Raw genomic sequence first — 19,644 nt, 5'->3', positions numbered from 1 at the left:
TTTATATAGAACTTTCAAATAAAAAAAGGCCCTTTTCAAGCATATTTCGTGTTTCTCCATTCCAGAAAAAAAATATTTTGATTGAGCGAATCGTAGCTAAATCGTTTATCGTTTGATCAAAACATTTATGCTTAAGTATTGAAAAAAGAGTGCACGGTAAAACACGGAAAACTACACATTTATTCTTCAATATAAAGTTCAAAGCCATCATTGGAATGCTTATCAAGCTACTTTGCATCCGTTTGTAATATATTATGGTCAAGATGGCAAAGTCAATCATTTAAGTTTTGTTGTAATTTCAGAAGATTTGCGCCACGATTCTGTATCTGTCAACTTATTCATATCTAAAATGATAGATTTTTTGCGATTGGATCACAAATTAACTGTCAACAAGATATATTTTATGTCTGACGGAGCTGCACCACAGTATAAAAATAGGAAGAACTTTTCAACTCTTTGGCAGTTTAAAATCAAATATGATATAGAAGTTGAATAGCATTTTTTTTTTGCAACATCACATGGAAAAGGGCCATGCGATGCCATAGGAGGGACACTAAAACGTATGGCTACCAGAGCCAGTCCGATAAAAAATGCTAAGGAACTATATGATTGGGCTCAAAATCGGAAAGAAGAGCAGCTTACACAAATCTTCTTTTGTTATTCAACAACTGAGGAATATGATATCATTGCACAAGAACTTAACCAACTATTTTCAAGTGTAAAAACAGTTCAAGGTACTTAGAAATATCACTCGTTTATCCCTATCTCTGAAACACAAATTTAAGTTAGAAATAAAATTGCAGTATATATATAAAAAAAAAAAAACAAAAAAAAACAAACTCCTCCTCCATGGTTGTACGATCTTGCCGCGATGAGAGGGCCATTAGCCTGGCTTAGCCCTGGGGACCAAAAGTACACCGTTGTGATAGAATCACATTTTTAATGCCACGTTTAGATATACCGTGTATATCTCGGAAGTGATGCATCTCAGCTTAATTTTACTTGAGTATTTTTCGATAGAAATTTTTCATATTTAAAAATATATAGTTATTTTTCTGTACTCAAAAAAACGCACCAAAAATATCGTTTTACATAAATTCGTTTTATTTATTTTTTTAAATAATTTATTTTTTATCCAAAAAAATTCCGTTTTGAAGGATTGTGCAAGAAATTACAAACAATATGCTGCAAAACATATCCAAAAATTAAAAACATCAATTTTGCGGTTTTTTAAGAACAATGAACTTCAAATTTTCATTTGAAAATTTCGTTTATATTTTTTTACCGTGCATACTTTTTTAAATACTTTAGTATAAAGGTTTTGATCAAACAATAAACAATTCAGTTACGATTCACTAAATCAAAATAAAATATTTCTGGAATGGAGAAACACGAAATATGTTTGAAAAGGGCCTATTTTACTTTTTTTATTTGAAAATTTTATATAAATATGAGTATATCTTGAAATTGATGCAACCTAGTAAAAATTTACTCAAGTACTTTTCGATTGCAATTTTTCTGTACTTTCAAATAATCACATAACAAAATATTGTTTACCTCTATTTCGATTTTTTTTCAAAATCTGTAATGTTTTAAAAAATCATAACTTTTTTGTCCATAATTCTTCGATTTTGAAACATTGTGCAATAAATCACATAAGTTGTCCCCTAAAACATATTCAAAAATAAAAAAAAATCGAAACTGCGTTTCTGGAGAATATCGATTTTAAAATGTTGTTTTTGAAATAAAAATAATCTGTAGCTCTTTTCTACCGTGCATATTTTTCTCCATATAGTCCTAAGCAATACCTAAAACTTTGTAGAAGATCTCAAATCGATCGGACAAACCGTTTTCGAGTTACAGTTTTTTAAAGATTTGCTATGCATTTTCCTATACGCCCTTCTCAAAAATAAGGCGCCCAACTCAAAATTTTCAACACAGATCCTCAAGCGATTCGAGTGAGAGTGCAGAAAAATGCAAGGATTTTTTCAGCCACTCTCTCTCTCTCGTTGCGATGCTCACCATCACTCACTCTTCAAACGAACTCTCGAGTCTGCCGCCCGAACAGACAGTCCTCGGGGAGTTATGAGAGCACCCTTTTTTGATGGAATTTTACTCGTTTTTTTTGTGCTGCATCTCCCTCGCTCATTTTTCGTTGCCTCTCTGCTTAGCTTTTTTTCGCTCCCTCGCAAAGAGGCAAAGGTAGCACGCTGCTCTAGAGTATGTCACCGAACTCTGATGATGTTGAGGAGAATTATCAAGCCTGCCCATCGTTAGAATTCCAATTTTATGTCACTGATCGCTAGTTTTCGATAAAACTTAAGGGTGGTCCTTTCGGTTTTCTCAAATTGGTGGACCCCTCGTACGCCAGCTAGCTGAACAGTTTGCGAAAAAGCCCATTTTTCGATAAATCTTGGGTGTTTCTTCACGGGATATGTCTCATATTTCGCTTGGAACACATAGCAAACTTAGTGGCATCGTATAGAGAAGGATATAGCTTTCATTTGAAGTTAAAAAAAAATTGGCGACCATTTTGAATTTGGCCGCCATTTTTGATTTTGTTAGAAAAATCGTTTTTTCACCATTAGCGCACCGCTAGTTTTCAATTCTGAGATCATCATCAAAAAGCTGATGAAAAATTGCGTAAGATAGGCTACAGAAACTAGGTGAGCAATGGTATTTACCCTATGAAATGAACGATTTTCTAAGTCATGTTCTACGATTTTGACGCAACGCAATCAATGCAAACATCATTTTTTGTACAACAATAAAACAAATTTTCAATAGTTGGTGTATTGCTCGAGTGTGAGATGAAGGATAGGAGTATTATTGAGTGAAAAATTTGGCGGCCATCTTGGATTTTGACGCCATCTTGGTTTTAAGTAGTAGATTGAGTTTTCACCTTGATAGCACTCAAATTTTTTTTAACTTCAAACGAAAGCTATATCCTTTCTCTATACGATGCCACTAAGTTTCCTATGTATTCCAAGGGAAATATGAGACATATCACGTGAAGAAATACCAAAGATTTATCAAAAAATGGGCTTTTTCGCAAACTGTTTAGCTAGCTGGCGTACGAGGGGTCCACCAATTTGAGAAAACCGAAAGGACCACCCTTAAGTTATATCGAAAACTAGCGATCAGTGACATAAAATTGGAATTTTAATGATGGGTGCCGATGGCGGCCTGGTTTCAACGAGAATTGCTCAATTATAAAACATGACGATTATATCTATCTTAAACATTGTTCAAAAGAATATAACCCATTGGCATTGTAACTCCTACGTGCGCTGCCGGTATCGAACTGTCAGGACCAGGACTCGAACTCATCTTTGCGGTAAATTTCGAAGGAGGAGAACAAGGACGGCCATGTAGATATGCCTATATTTAGAATTTGTTCATACTGTGATGCTAGGATATTTTACAACTAAGTGTAGGTCCATGGAAAGCAGGTCCGTCCCGATTCAGTCCATTTCCAAAGCGCTAAGCTAAGCAGTATTAAGTTTTCTGGGAGGGATGCTGATTTATGGCTTGTCGGCAGATTGTTTTTGTCAGGATGGATTTTGGGGAGCTTGACCGGCATAAGATGCATTTTTATCCAGCCGAGTGCCGTGGCGAGGAAGCGCTGTTGTTATATTGATGTTTGGGATGGTTTTGCGTTAGAATGGACTGTTGTCGAGGGTGTGTAAGTTGGTGTAATGAAATTCATGAAATTTATCTGCTCTGAATAAATTTGATTTGGTTTTCATGAGGGCAGTTAGTAAAGTTTAATGCGTGGTGTAACAAATTTAACGATTCTATGACACTACCCCGAACGCCACTACCCCGAATGCCACTACCCCGAACGCCATTACCCCGAAAGCCATTACCCCCGAATGGGTCACTACCCCGAACGCCATTACCCCGAATGGATAACATTTTGAGACATATTCTAGTTAGAGAGTGGGGAGATAATTGTACGATTCCTTTTGAGTATTTCACGAGTTTGGGTCAAAAATGTATTTTTCAAATATTAGAAGATAAAAAAAGCAGCTAGTTGTTCAGCAAATAATTTTTACACACTAAGCTTTGTCCTCTAATTTTGGGAAGATTCACACAGCCACATTGCAATGCTCTGAAGAACAGCCTATTTCGAAAAGAAGGGTGAATTGGGTCCTAAAATGTTTAATGAATTCTTGTTTTTATTTAATAATACAAAAGAGCATGTTCTTGCAACTACTTTAGCAATTTTTCCAGCTCAAATAACGGCTATAACCTATTTAAAATTCAATTTTAAAAATAGTTCCAAATATGAACCTTGACAATTGTGATCATGTTTGACATTCACTTTTTCGACAAAATTGCCACAGGGCTTATAGTTTTAACACTGGGGTTGTTCCTATCTGACATTTCGGAAGGGACACGGAAAACAAAATATACCCAAAATTTGAGTTTAAACCAAGGGGCGTGACAAAATCTCAAAAATCATAGAAAAATGTTTTATGTACTCATATCAATGAAAATCATTTAAAAATTGAGTAAACATGTGTTTCTGCCCTAAACTTAAGCGTTTGATACTAAAATTGGGACAGGGCTTTAGGACCCTATTTATTATGAGAAGGATAGCTTTAATATGCACAAAATTAGGATGTAGTAAAGTCTGTTATTGGACGTCGGTATCCACTTCCTTTACTCATTTTTATAGGTGTCGGGCATTAAGATTAACATCTTCTTAAACATTTTGTTTCGTAAACGATGGTAATGGAAGTTCACCCTGAGATAGTCACTGTAAGTGTTGTTCTAATAGAAGACCGTTCCGCTATCGCACTTGTACACTTGTACATGTTAGAAAAATCGGCGGCCTCTGATTGACGCTACAGTAAGAACTTTTGTTGATTTGTGGGATCAATAATTTGAATTTCTGTGAGACAACCACAAAAAATATTTTTTTGATTCAAGATAATGAAGAAATGATGATGGCAGAAAAGTGGTGAGTAAATCCATAAGAGACCTGTCTGTTTTAATACAAGAAGATAAAAGAAAGGGAAAATTTCCGATTAGAATTATAGCAGGAATCACTTTAGTGAATGCCTTCAAGATATATTCCTTTATAAAAAGCTGTTCTATATGGAAATATTAATGAATTATCCAACAAAATCGTGAAAGAACAGCCTATTTAAAAAAGAAGGGCAAATTTCTGGTGAAATGTTTGCAGCTATGACGTGAATGATCACTGTAACAACGTGATGCTATGACACAACCTATATTCAAAAGAAAGAAAAATATTTGTTCAAAAACAAAATTGAAATATGAACACCACCAACAAGTCCAAATACCGGTGATTACGTATCTGTTAAGCAACACCATATTGAGGGTAATAGATTTGATTTCCTTTCAGTCAATAAAAGGCTTATTTTATTAAAGCCAATTCACAAATTTCGTAACGCTGAAGGGAGCAAAAAAGTTTGTGGGCGGTTGTCCTCAAAATGTTACAGCCCATTCACAATATGTAGAATTTCCATACAAAAAAAAAAGTACGAGGGGGTGGGTAGGTGTTAAAAATGGCAATTTTTGGCGAAATGAAATTTGTGAATGAATCCTTGAATTGCGAAGGTGCCCACTTAGCTGATAAACAGGCACTGTCTCAGAAAGAATGGAAAGAATATAGTTGCCATCAAGATATTTCGAAAGAATAGCTGGCATATAAAAGAAGGGAAAATAATAATAATGAATATGATGAACATTTTACCGACGAATTTTACGTGCCATTAATTACCAGCCTTCATTAGAGACGCATTTTTGCACGCAAAACAAGATACTGTACTGTATCTCATACTATTCGGGGCAATGGCTCATTCGGGGCAGTGGCGTTCGGGGTAATGACCCATTCGGGGTAATGGCTTTCGGGGTAGTGACCCATTCGGGGTAGTGGCGTTCGGGGTAGTGGCGTTCGGGGTAATGGCGTTCAGGGTAATGGGATGGAGCTAATTTAACACTATCCAACTTCATAGTGTGATATTCAATGTATCCATAGCAGGCTTCCGAATTCTCACTCACTCTCACGATAATGGATTTATCCCTCACAGCAATTTTCAGCGATCAGCTGCCTTGCGATTTTATCCGTCCACAAAACAAAGCGAAAATAGATAATTGCTCATTTCCGCAGCTGTGAGAAGTTTTGTTTTCTCTTTCTCCGATCCATGGAGAATTTATCCTGTATCCATCGCCACGAGCAGCAGTTGCTTTTATGCACCAAATTAACCACCCCTTTCGTCAAGTTGGTGTGGTAGCATGGTAGCGTGCACGCATCGCGGTTGTTTTTAGCAATGTTCTAGGTTCAAATCCCGTCGCCGGCACTAGTTTTTGTTTATCTACATATTGATAATTATCGGGAGCAGTTGGTGAGCGAAAAATATGATGGAGTGAAAAACAAATTATCCACAGAGTGGAGTGATTTTCGGTTATCCTCCATCGTAGCTCCAGGGAAAATTAGTGTGAGCGATAAAAGATGTTCACGCGAGGAAGCGAAAAAAGCATTCTTCTTACGTGCGAAAAATCGTAGATTTCGCATCATTGATACGAAAATTCAGAACCCTGATCCATAGTGTACCACATTCATAATCAAATATATGGCTCACAACCTGCTGAAAATCGTTATTGCTAATTTCATCTCCTAGTATTTTTTTTTTCCATGATATTTCCTGAATGGGCTTTCTTTAGCCGAGTGGTTAGAGTCGGGTGCACGACGTTAGGCATAAGTACGATAGGCATAAATACGATAGGCATAATGGACGTTTGGCATAATGGATGTTTGGCATAATAGACATTAGGCATAATGGACGATGGGCCTAATTCTCAATATTCAAAAAATGAAATTATGTGTGTGAAAAGTGAGCTGACCTTTTTTTGGTAATTGTGGAGGGCTTCAAAGATCAAAATTGTGTCCTTTGAAATACGATTGCCTTGCAGTCGTCCCATAGTTGTGAATCTTTCTTCTTTTATAATTAAACTATTCTTTCGAGACTTACTTATTCAAAATTTATTAACACTTTTGCTCTTAATACTTCCATCATACATTTTCCCTTCTTTAAATCACAGGCTGTTCTTTATACTTTTACGGTTTTAATGACTGTAAGAAAAGCACCGTCTTCCAATAATATGCTATTTTGTGGATTCTTTCTGTTCTAATAGTTATTGGAATTGTATATGTAAATATTTCCATTAAGGTACCGTGGGGGAAGTGTAGCAGTGGGGTAAGTGGATCATTTGTCCGTAATAAGAAAAAATACTTTAATATTTCGAATATTTTCATACCTTTGCTTCATTTTAGGTTATATTCTCACGTATACACTAATACTACAGCAAAACTGATACTACACGTGCACTAATACAAGTAAACTTACTGACTGCAAATAACAATTCATTTTAAAGTTGTTTTCTGTCGATAAAAAATCCATTGTATCTGTGCCTGAAATCGAATACTATTAGTTTTTTCAACACATGGTGAACATTTCAGTTCTTATTGTATGAATCACAATGAAAATAATGTATTTTTTGTAAATAAATACAGATAAATTGGTCATGGTACACTTACCCGCATTTTTTAATGGGATGGGGTAAGTGGATCAACTATTGTTATCAAATATTGGCAGGCTACTTTCGCGGATTTGAATAAGCTTTAGTGCCATCAAGTGTTGTTTTCCTTTTACATGTTTCATTCCTAGATTGAATTTGCCAAATTGACCTGAGAAAATTTCAATTAATTCACCTAAAAGTGTTGTACAGTCTTTCTACTACAAAAAAAAATAAAAATGAAAAATTCAAACAAAACTTTCCGTGATTTTTCTTAGCTAAAATGCATAAGCGCAAAATGTACATATCCTACAGATGAAAGCATAGTATCGTACGTTTTTTGACCATATCGATTGTTCTAGACAGATTAAATAAATATGTCCATTAATAAAATAAAAAGATTTCAGTATGTTAAACAAAAGTAAATGTAATTAATACTTTTAAACTACGAGTGTCTTTCGAAAACATCGTTAGGAATAGTCCTCAATTCTTTTGTATAACTCAGGTATATAAACTGGATGAATTTTCTCCAAAATATTCTAGTTACAGTGTTTGTTTTTGTTCGAATAAGCGTAAACTAATGTACAAATATTTTTCATAATATTTTGATAAAATAAAGATTTTTTTTATTATAAAGTTATCAAAATACATAACATGGCAAATATAACAAGAATGGCAGTAATATCATTCTTACTATACATGATTACATCACATTTGTTTTGGGAATAGAGTTTTTTTTATAGGTGATCCACTTACCCCACCATAGTGTGGATCATTTGGCGTAAATATTCAAGTCCCTCATGCTCCATACATAACAATCAGAAAAATTAAAATAATTGTCAATTTAAAGTATAATAGTCCTTCATTTGTCATCGACAGAAAAAAGTTTGAATTACATTATTAACCCAAGTAACACAACATGTCTCATATAAATCACAATGACTTCAATATGACTAATGAGAATGTTCTGTTTCATAGCGAAAAAACTAGAATTCATACTTATATATGACTGGAAAAGCGCAGAAGGTGGAGCTTGTGCTACATATTTTTGTTGTCAAAATTATGTATTATATGGGTTTAGGTATACATAATTATGTATTATAGTTTGTCCAACAAACCATTAACGCAACAAAATACTGAGAACATTTGGTAGTGGAAATGCATTGGATGGTCGACAATGAAAAATGAAAAAGTGCAAACAATGACAAGCCTTTATTTTTGATTGCATAACTGTTATTTAACACTAAATTAATATGCGAATCAAAAATTATGGTGAAATATGCACTTTTGCTTTGCAAAAATCAATTCCCTTGCCCTTAAAAATCGTTCAATATACATTTTTCGACATCAAGCCAAGTAAATATTTCCAAAAAGGAATCATCACATTTTGCAAATTAGTTCATTATTTTTTTTCTACTAATACACTGAACTCTTACTGAACTATTATTACTTTTTTCAAAGCTTTAGAACAAAAATCTCATCGTTATTGTAAATATTCAAAATTAAATTAAAAAATTAAAGATGGTCCCCTTAGACACACTGCATGACTTATGCTTTGGGAAAAGACAAACATTTCATTGCCAATCATTTGCTATTGTTTCATTCAAGGCAGTGAAAAGTTTTCAGAGACAACTAGTATGATCATAAATTTACAGTGTGATATAAGTTTGATTAATCACTAGACTATGACAGCATAAATGGAAGTTGCAGCATGGAAGTTGCTTCTCAAATCTCACGAACCGTTGTTGATTTGTACCCAAAATAAAATAGTATAATCAGTATGATGCTTTCGAAGAACAATTTTGTTGACGGAAAACTCCCATACCAAATGACTATGAAGTGTTTTGTAAGTATTTGTATATTTTTCCTACAATTTTTCACAAAAAGTGAACACCATATGATGAATTTCTTGGCCGGCAGTGTATCATCCATGCTATCAAAAGTATTAAATGTCACTTTTGTTGCATTTGTTTTATAGACAACTAGAAAAACTTATATGTGACTGAAAATAAACATTATTTGTTTATTCAGAACATGTTTGAAAAGAGTATATATTATGACATACATGTAACATGAATATGACATATTGAGACTGTTTATTTGTCGTACATGTCTAAAACAACCGAAATAAGACATATAACCAAACACATGTTTTGATAAACATAAAAAGACAAACATAAAACATAATATGGTTGAAACATGCTAAACATAATTAGAACATTTTCAGCAAAATGGTAGATTTGTATTGCAAAACAAATTATATGCCTTAGTAGAACATCTCCATTCAAGTTCAATATTGAAAGGTTTAACAAAACAAAATAGCGACTTACGTGAGACATGACATGTTTCAAAAACTTTCTAGCAATCATTGTAGGACAAACTGTGTATATTTAAATTTGGATTTATGTTTTCGGTGTTACTTGGGAACGTTAGCTGTACATAAAAATGAAGTTGACTATTGATTTTTCTGTATCCACTTACCCCACGGTACCTTATAAAATGAACGCCATGCTTAATGCTGAACGCTATGTTATGTTAAAATTGAGCTTGACCGTTAAATTGTCTTGAAATCAAGTTTAATTTCAAATATTTTCAAGGTGCTTTTGGCAATGCTTTCAAATATGGCTGATCAAAATTGTTTGATAACCATCAAAAATTGTTGGCAGAAGAGGCAAAAGAACTGTTTTCACCACATTAAATTGACGAGCAGACTCGGAGTGGGAATGTTACGCTCTTATTGGCGTCACACTACCAGAATATTATTGTTCAAGATAATGTCACCTATCATAACATGATTTTTTGACTTGACTCTAGATTGCTGTCTTCAAGTTAGTTATTTGCATTATAAGTACTAATAATTATATGGATGATTTCCCTTCTTTAGAATTAACGCAAACATGTAAGAGATATGTAGAAAATGGCATATACTCACCAAACTAAACATCTAAAGAAATAAATAACACTTGCTCATCTATATAAATGAAAATGGAATGATGTTTGTATGTCACGAAATGGCTTGAGAACGGGCTAACGGATTTTGAAAATTCTTCCATAGTTATGTTCCTGAAGTGTTCCGACGTGTTTGTGTATATAAAAAGCAAAGGATATTTAACGGGAAAGTTGAAAAAAAACAGGAGTGAACGGAACTTCCATTTTGCACGGGGCGTTCCATGACGTTTTTCAACAGCCTACTTGATGGCAAGACGAAGTTTGCCGGGACCACTAGTTGCAAATAAAAATGAAAACTTACAAAAATGGACTTTAGAATGATAACAATGACCATGATAACAATCTTCTTCCATATCTTGCGATAATCGTTTTATTGTCGAATTCCATAACACCGGAAATTGCAATTTACAATCAACCAATCAACCCACTATTTTTATGAGCTGTTACATCTTAAAGACACCCACCCACCCCCATCAACATAATGGATTTTGTAAATGGACCCGAACAATTTTCGATATGAGAAGAGTTTTTGAATGACACACACGCAAGTTATTTTATGCTAAACGTCCATTATGCCTAATGTCTTTATGCCTAACGTCCATTATGCCTAACATACTTATGCCTAACGTCCTTATGCCTAACGTCTTTATGCCTAATGGGGTATACTCGTTAGAGTCGGCAGCTACAAAGCAAAGCCATGATGAAGGTGTCTGGGTTCGAATCCCGGTCGGTTCAGGATCTTTTCGTAATGAAAATTTCCTTGACTTCTCTGGGCATAGAGTATAATCGTACCTGCTACACGATATACGAATGCGAAAATGGCAACTTTGACAAAGAAGCTCTCAGTTTATAACTGTGGAAGTGCTCATAAGAACACAAAGCTGATAAGCAGGCTCTGTCCCAGTGAGGACGTTAATGCCAAGAAGAAGATGTTTCCTAAATATTTTCTTCGAAGTTTTATCTTGGATTTTAATCAGGAAATAATTTGATTTTCAGCAAGTGCATAGCAATTTCATTTGAAATTCTCCTAAAAACTATTGCAGAAATTCTACCTGAAAAGTCTTTCTGTACTCAATGGAGTTCCTGAACAATCCTGAAGTATGTTTGTTTGAGTCTGCCTGAGTATGAGTTTTATACATGGACCTACGAAAGAACTCAGGTTACGCCTGTAAAACTTTGACCTTTGATAAAATGATGTGGGTGACCGCAAACAATCGTTGATCTTGAAACATTGATAGTACATATTTTATTGACCAAATTTGAGTGTAAATCTTATTCATAAACGTTAGACAGGTCACTGATCAGGCATGAAGATTGGAAGTTCTAAAGTCAAAGGAATACTTGAATAATCATAGACAGGCGTTGAACTCACGACACAATAGTTCATTATTGTTTGATCTTGCATAAGCATAAGCTACTGATTACTGGTTCACTTGATGAATATGAATGGTGGTAGGTCATTTGGCATAAAGTCGTTTAGCATAATGAGTCTGAAACCAAGAATTTCTTAAGATGACATTCGTTCTTACGTTTCTATCGAATCTTTCTGATGACATCAGACTTGTTGTGGAGTCAATTGACACAAAATGTCATTTTATTCAACAATCATATGCTCTTGAATAAACTTAAGCATATTAAAAAAGATATGGCCAATAGTATTCTATTATTTATCCAGATATAACCCTTCTTTCAAATATTAATTCGTCTTTTGAGTTCCGCTATTGGAATAAGTTTTTACGCTGAAGATTTTGATGTATTTAGCAAAAATTTACCCTTCTTTCAAACATTCTATGATTTTTTTGCAAATATTATGTAACCATAATTATAGGCATAAGAACTGATAATGAGAGTTTGAAGATGTAAATTTGAAAAAAAAATGAAAACTGAACCAGAAAGCTGATAAATTATTTTCGTTTATGTTTTATGATCAATGAAAAGGTACATAATAGTAAAAGACGCGCTCAGATTTTTTGTAACTTTATACCCTATTGCAAAAATAACTCATTTTGGCCATATTCTAAGTGGAACAGACTTTATATATTATATGTCAATGTTGAAATGAGTGCAAGTATTCCAAATTATATCACGTTTCAGACTCTGAAAATATTTTCGACATCGCAGTAAAAGGGAACGATAATTTGCGTGGTTTGATAACCCGTTGGAAATTGAAATGGAAATAATATTATCTTCAATTAAATATCAATAAATACGAATCTGCACATAAATTGATTATCTCTTCTCTTCTTTTGCAGTTTCCCAGCTTCCACCACAAACCCATCGTCATCATCACCATGGCAAGAGCGATACCATCAGCACTAGCATCCTCGCAATTATTCCTTTTGGCACTGTTCACCTTCCTGAGTGTGGGCGACACCCAGCAGGACAACAGTGCTCAACAGTCCCCGTTGCACCAGCTCCGAGTCAACTCCTACCGACCCTGGTGGACGCCAAGGACACAGAACCTTCTCATCCCCCTGGACGAGGATGCCGTCAGATGGGCGAATCGATCCATGGTTTATCCTAGAACAACAAACTCGTTAAGTTCAGCATCAGGACCATCATTGCCAGCAACCATCGGTGTCCTGAAAAACCTATCATCGACTCCGACCGGTCCCAGCTTCGAAGGTGGCCCCTCTGGACCCAGACTGGCTGTTCTGGTGAAGCGCGATGTAATTAAAGTGCAAGAATCTCCATTATTATCATTATCATCATCATCATCGCCATCGTTGAAGTCGTTGTCAGCTTCGACGATGAGTGTGAGAATCGACCGGTCTTTAGAACCCAGTTCCGAGGGAAAGCCACCAGCGATGACGACGTCAAATTTTAATGGCGCAATTTGTCGTGACGGAAACAACGTCGGGACAGAGGCGGAGCAAGGCTCCGGAAGCTGTGCCCTGGTCAACAACGGCACTAAATCACCCCTCGCCGCAGGTCTGGACGGAAACCAGACCGTCGTCACGCCGTACTACACCATCGTCAACCTGGACAACCATAATGACGTCCTGTGCGACGAGGAGTACGACACCGAGGAGTACAACGAGAACTGTTTCATCGATCATAATGTGACCTGCGTGGGCGACCCCCTGTACTGCAATCTTACGTACGACGAGTACCGGCAGCTATTGATGGACTATATCTACCCGTCGACGGCCGAATGGATCCTGATTGCATCGCACTCGGTCGTGTTCATAATGGGGCTGGTGAGTACCTGTATCCGATGCACTAAGGGGTGTTTGGTGCATCGAGATGGCCAAAACTTGTTTTTGAAATTTAAGGTACCCCGGGGCAAGTGAGAATCCGGGGTAAGTGGGGCGTTTCGTCATAGCTCACTTAGGAAAAGATTTTCATGTGGTATTCTTCTAGAAAGTCGAAGATACAATGACTAGGAATGTATTTAGTACTAAACATATTGTTATTTTTTTACCATGTGGTTCATGTAACAGTTGTCGGTTCAGCGCCATTTTCAACTTGCATAATAAATTGTGACACGTTTCACGTCTTGCATTGACTCATAAAAACTAAATGTGTTATTAATCGAATTTCCATCTGTAAGCTACAATTTTAAGTATTATTACATGCTGCTAACGGTAAACCAGTATTTTGTTTTCATTTCATATGAAGTTTTAGATGGTCTATCTTACCCTAAAATATGTTTGTACCCGGGGTAAGTGGGACCTGTTAAAATAAAAACCAGAGTCAAAACTTTTCGTATACGTTTCATACATTTTCTTAGAGAGTAGCACTAAAACATTCAAACAAATGATTTTCATCAAAAAAGATCAATCTCAAATTACATAATTGCATGAGAGGGAGCAGAAAAGTGTAATTATTCTTCTTTTTTTTTATTATTTTTTATTTTTGAAATACGATTTAAAAATTGAACAAACACAAAAATGAAATTTGAAATGCATCATTAGAACGATTACTTTTCTATTTTATTTGAACTTTATTTGTTATTTCTACCAAATTAAGTAGTGATGGAAAACAATTCCACCCCATTAAGTGGTTATCTGCCATGCATATAAATAATAATAAAACATATTTATAATTTCGTCAATTATTGATTGTTTATGTGCTACATTTTAATTAACAACTTATAAATGATATATTTTGAACATGTTTAATTCCTCTTTAAGCTTTTATTGAGGATTTTTCATTAAATATTGAATGTGAGGTGACATACTATTAATTAATGGTTTTCTTCCTAAAACGTTACGTATTTTATGGTTGATCCCTTATGTACATCATATATGTACTTAAAATAAAAAATCTATGATTTCTCAATCCTATTATTGTAATGGTTGACTTACTGATGCGGATTGACGCATGAAAATGGATGTGTCCCACTTGCCCCGTTTAGCGAGGTAAGTGCGTCCAATGGCTCATTCTAAAACTTTCTTCTAAGGTTTTCCCAATTTCGAAATTATTCGATCAGTTTCATGCACACACCACCAAATATGTTGCCAAAATGTGATTGTGTTGTTGGAATTGGAAAATATTGCCATTTGAAAATTTTATTGAACAATTTGTTTGAACTATCGTTTTTTTCGTTCCCACTTGCCCCGCGGTACCTTAAATAATGTTTTGTATAAGTTTTCCCTTGTTCAAATATTAGTTAGCACTGTCACCTCAACATATGCATTTGAATATTTTGCGATTTTAGCTGATTTTTTATTTGGCCTTAACAGCTTTCAGCTATATAACTCACGGTGTGCCAGAAACCGTTATTAACAGAAAAAAAATGTCCAAGAATTTGGCACCCACCATTCAAAAGATATATCACTCAAGCATCTTCTCCGTGAATTTGAAAATATTTTAACGAGGGAATCGAAAGTTATCGTGATTTGAAAGTTTTGAGCTATTTTGGAAGGGAAATTCACATGCTTATAAACATTCCCCAACGGTGCATCATTATTAACTTGTAAACCAGCCAAGTACTCACCAGCTTTGCATTAAGCATTCAAAACATGTGATATCCAAGCACCTTCTCTACAAATTTGAAATCATTTGGTCGAGAAAATCTGAAGTTACAGTGATTTGTATTTTTATGATTATTTATATGAAGTTCAAGGTGAATATGAATCGAAGCCAAACTTAACATTTTCAAGACCACAAATCTAGAAAACCGTGCAATCGTTTGAGCTGAAAACTTAATCGATTGGTCACCACCACCACTAATCGATTAAATTTTCAGCTTAAACGGATATTTGTGATTTGTGCTCTTGAAATTTTAAGGTTTGGCTTCGATTCGTCTTCACCTTAAGGCCTTTTGGTGCGTCATCACAAAATGGCTTCTTCCAAAATCATTAACATATTGTTATGATAGTATTGGTATTGGCAGCATCGATGAAATATAACTGCTTATCACCTGACTTAATGGATAATTTATGCGAAGAAAAATGCTTCAGGTGGTATTTCAATATATAAACAACACTTTCAGATGCAGCATCATCAATTTAGCGACAATATACATGAGATTTATATTCTCGAAAAAAATCTCCGATTTTATGCCGCATTTCATTGCCTCACACAACTGCACTTGTGAATAGAAGGTGCTTACCTTTTCCATTGTAATTCTGCAGCAAACATTTGTATTTTAGATTTTATATTGCGTTCACTACACTTCCAGTAAACAAATCTTTCATTCACTTTCCTTAAAGGAACACATTTCAAACGGGAAACAAGTATTTATAAAGTTTAATCCACCGCAACACTCAAAACTATTATGGCGGTGGTTTTCACTTGCTGCGAATCGACGCCGCCACCGCACACTGAGACATGCCTGTGTTTATAGTCTAAAATATCCAACTTTTTTCCTGTTGTATTAATTTTCAGTACGGAAAAGTTGGACAAAGCATAGAAACTTGAAACTCATACGTTGTTTGTTTTTCGATTCTCTCAAATTACAAAAAAAACATCTCTACGAAGCATAAAATCATACCAAGAGTTTATCAATTTCGACCACCCAAAATAATTGAAAAGCTCCACAGTGCGATGCGTCGGGATGCGTCGGGACGCGTCTATCGTGTGTGCACAACCATCGCGATCGTTGAGCGCAGTGATGTCAGAGTTGCTATCTGTAAAATCATAGCATTTAATGTGAATTGATCACAAAAATCATTGAAATTTTATTAAATCAGTGATCTTGTGATGGAAAACTATTTGCAAAATGATAAGTTTTTATAATATGCAGCAAATGTTCCGAAAACAAGCATATAACAATTGCTAGAAAAATCTGTCACCAATCACCTGGCAACACCGTCATCCCTTGCAAACATAAACCGAACCGATGCATAACAAAAATATGCGATAAATTATATTAAAAACAGAGAAATTCCGTTGCCCTTCATTAAATTGTAATGTTTTCTTTTGATATGTACGATTGAAGAGTTGATTTTGATTTCCAATACTCGTCAATCTACTAAATTTCCCATGTGTTTACATAAAAATATGCTAAACACAAATGTTATATTTTTTGTTTGTTTGTTTTGAAAATATACATGGAAAGGCGACACTACTACTATTACATCAATGATGATTCTAATGATTCTTTGAGTTACACGCCGCTTCACCTTAAATTAGAGCTTATTTATATGCCTTTGTTATGAAAGTGTACATAATTTACAAATAAAAATGACTATACGACTGACCCTCAGCTTGAGCTTGAGCTTGATTGGCCGCCCGTGGATGCACTCCAGTATCGCCAGATCAGCTGCACTTACACAAGGAACCAACCGAATGACTGCTTGGGACTAACAGGCATCCTCAGTGTATAAGTGCTGGTAATCTTCTATTTTTAGGCAACAATGGCACCTGCCACGTCAGAATGCAGACCAATGAGGGGAAGGGGGAGGAATTGATGATGCATTGAACTGACTCCCACGTAGACCGTATATTCCACTGCATCCACGTCAGTTCATGCGGGAGTGTATGGATTGGGGGAAAGGCATGGCAGAAAGGTTTGCTTTTGTGGTTAGCAGACTGCCTATATATCAGGCGTAAGAAAGGCGTGCGCGTGGAAGTAGGAAGCGTTAGGGAAACGGTTTCTTGTCCGTCTCTGGTTCTAGCGTTTTGCTATGAACGAATAGTTTTGAGTGTGATATATTTAGAATGGAAGATAGAAGCAAGTGAGAGATATACAACTACAAAGTACCAGGAAAGGGACGGGCCTGGGATTGAACCTTTGACCTTCTGCATATGAAGCAGAAGCGGTAGCCATCAGACCACCAACCCCGTCTTGACTATACGACTGACCCTCAGCATACAAAAGATACAGTAGTCAATTATCTCCGCAGTTAGTTTGAGAATCTATATGAATAAAAATGGAGTGGTGTTTGTATGTCACGAAATGGCTTACAAACGGCTCAACGGATTTAAATGATTCTATCTCCGTTTTGTTCGTCAAGGGTCCCGACGTGTTTGTGTCTATAAAAACCCCAGGATATTCACCGGGAAAGTTGAAAAAACGAGCGTGAACGAATCTGTCATTTTGTATGGGACGATCAATAGCGTTTTTCAACAGCCTACTTGATGGCAAGACGAAGTTTGCCGAGACCACTAGTATTTTATAAAAATACAACATAACTAGAGTACTTCGAAGTTTTGGAGTCATTAAGATTTTTTTGTTCAATCGTCTAAAATAGTGTTTGCAACACGCATTTGATAATTGCGACACAAATTAACATAACAGATTTGCATTCAACTTGTATCTTTCATTGAAGAAATCCAGTGCTTCGTTAAATCACAAGCAAATGGATTCGTTTTTGTAAATTTTGTTTCATTTTCAGCGTTTTGCGGGGCAGTGTTTCGTTATGGCCCAAATAAGCATATTGGTGAAACTGAATAATTTGAAAGTGGCACCTTGTTGCTCAGTCGAGTTTGGATTATCAACTGGTGAGATCGTTATAGGCTAGTATTTTAAATAAGCTAAATATGATGGTTCACATATTATTCATGACAGCAAAGGGGATACGTTTATATATGTGTTTGTTCAATTAAAAGTCAGTAGGATTTTATTGTATAAATTAACATTGTTTCACGTTTTGCAAAATATGTGAATGCAACAAGCCTTATATTTTGTTTAGTTCCTTGAATTATTCGATACAACCCAGGTAACCAATAAGCCGTATTTTTGGCCAAAATGTTGATTTACGGCTTATATAATGCTAATAAGCCGTAAATGGGGGATTGGGCCCGATATACGGCTTATGGTTACCTGTGTATGAGTGTCGACTTTCCTTTAGATACTGATAGATTACTTTTTTGGATTGATGCTGCATGATTTGCATCATGCAAAATCTTTGAATGGTTCGTCATCAAAGGTATCGTTATATTGGTTCTTCAGTCATGTTTTGTGCATATAAATATATATTGAAGAGGCTTTAAAATACAATTCATTGGTCTCCCAACTTTTTATTTTATTTTATTCATTGTGTTTATGACTTCATCTTGTTTTGAGGGAGGTATAACAAGGTATAACCAATGAAAATGATGTGATGATCCCTAGGACTATATTGTAATTAAGTGTGTTGTTTACCAAGACGAATCTGTAATATAACCCCTTCCAATTTTCCAAACTCCCATTGACTTCTCGTGGAAGTGCAGAGGAATCCAACGATTTCCTCAAAGATAGTAACACATAAATATTTATTCCATAACCCCAATTGACCTGTATTCGGAAGCAGCAGGACGCGGTGTTGCTTAGTACAAGGAATGAGAACTCCATTACTTACACACTAAGAGTGCTGCGGTTAATCCTAAGTAGCATTAGTCGGTTTCTTGTGCATGTATTGCTTTTGTAATTACGGAGAACCAACAGTAGGCGGTCAATCACACTATTAAATCACATTGATCTACATATCGACAAAATTTGTTGCAATTAGTAGTGGTAAAAGCATTGAACATGGTAATTTAATAATCATTCAAAATATACTTCCGAAACTTCAAAGTACTTTAGTTATGTTGTCACTAGATAAAGTATTCTCGAACTAGCTGCGAGGATGCTTGAATAATACATCTATTGAATGCCGAGTGTCAGTCGTATGGACATTTTTATTTATAAAATCTGTGCATTAATATAACAAAGCCATAAAAAAGCTCTAACTAGAAATAATGGTAACTATACAAATCACTGTAACTTCTGAT

General features: G+C 35.3%; 1 protein-coding gene across 2 annotated transcripts in view; it reads left to right on the top strand.

Annotated features, from left to right (window-relative positions):
- The window catches only part of LOC5575216 (orexin receptor type 2), a 641,361-nt gene that overhangs the window by 272,327 nt on the left and 349,390 nt on the right, over positions 1–19,644 (top strand). For both annotated transcript variants that reach the window (XM_021850013.1, XM_021850012.1), the window contains exon 4: positions 12,753–13,700. In XM_021850013.1, coding sequence (XP_021705705.1) covers positions 12,792–13,700 — 909 coding nt within the window. In that variant the 5' untranslated portion in view covers positions 12,753–12,791. The remainder of the gene's footprint in view (positions 1–12,752; positions 13,701–19,644) is intronic.

Source organism: Aedes aegypti, chromosome 3 (assembly GCF_002204515.2).
Source record: "Aedes aegypti strain LVP_AGWG chromosome 3, AaegL5.0 Primary Assembly, whole genome shotgun sequence".
Lineage (NCBI taxonomy): Eukaryota > Metazoa > Arthropoda > Insecta > Diptera > Culicidae > Aedes > Aedes aegypti.
This window is presented reverse-complemented; position numbering and strand designations above follow the sequence as displayed.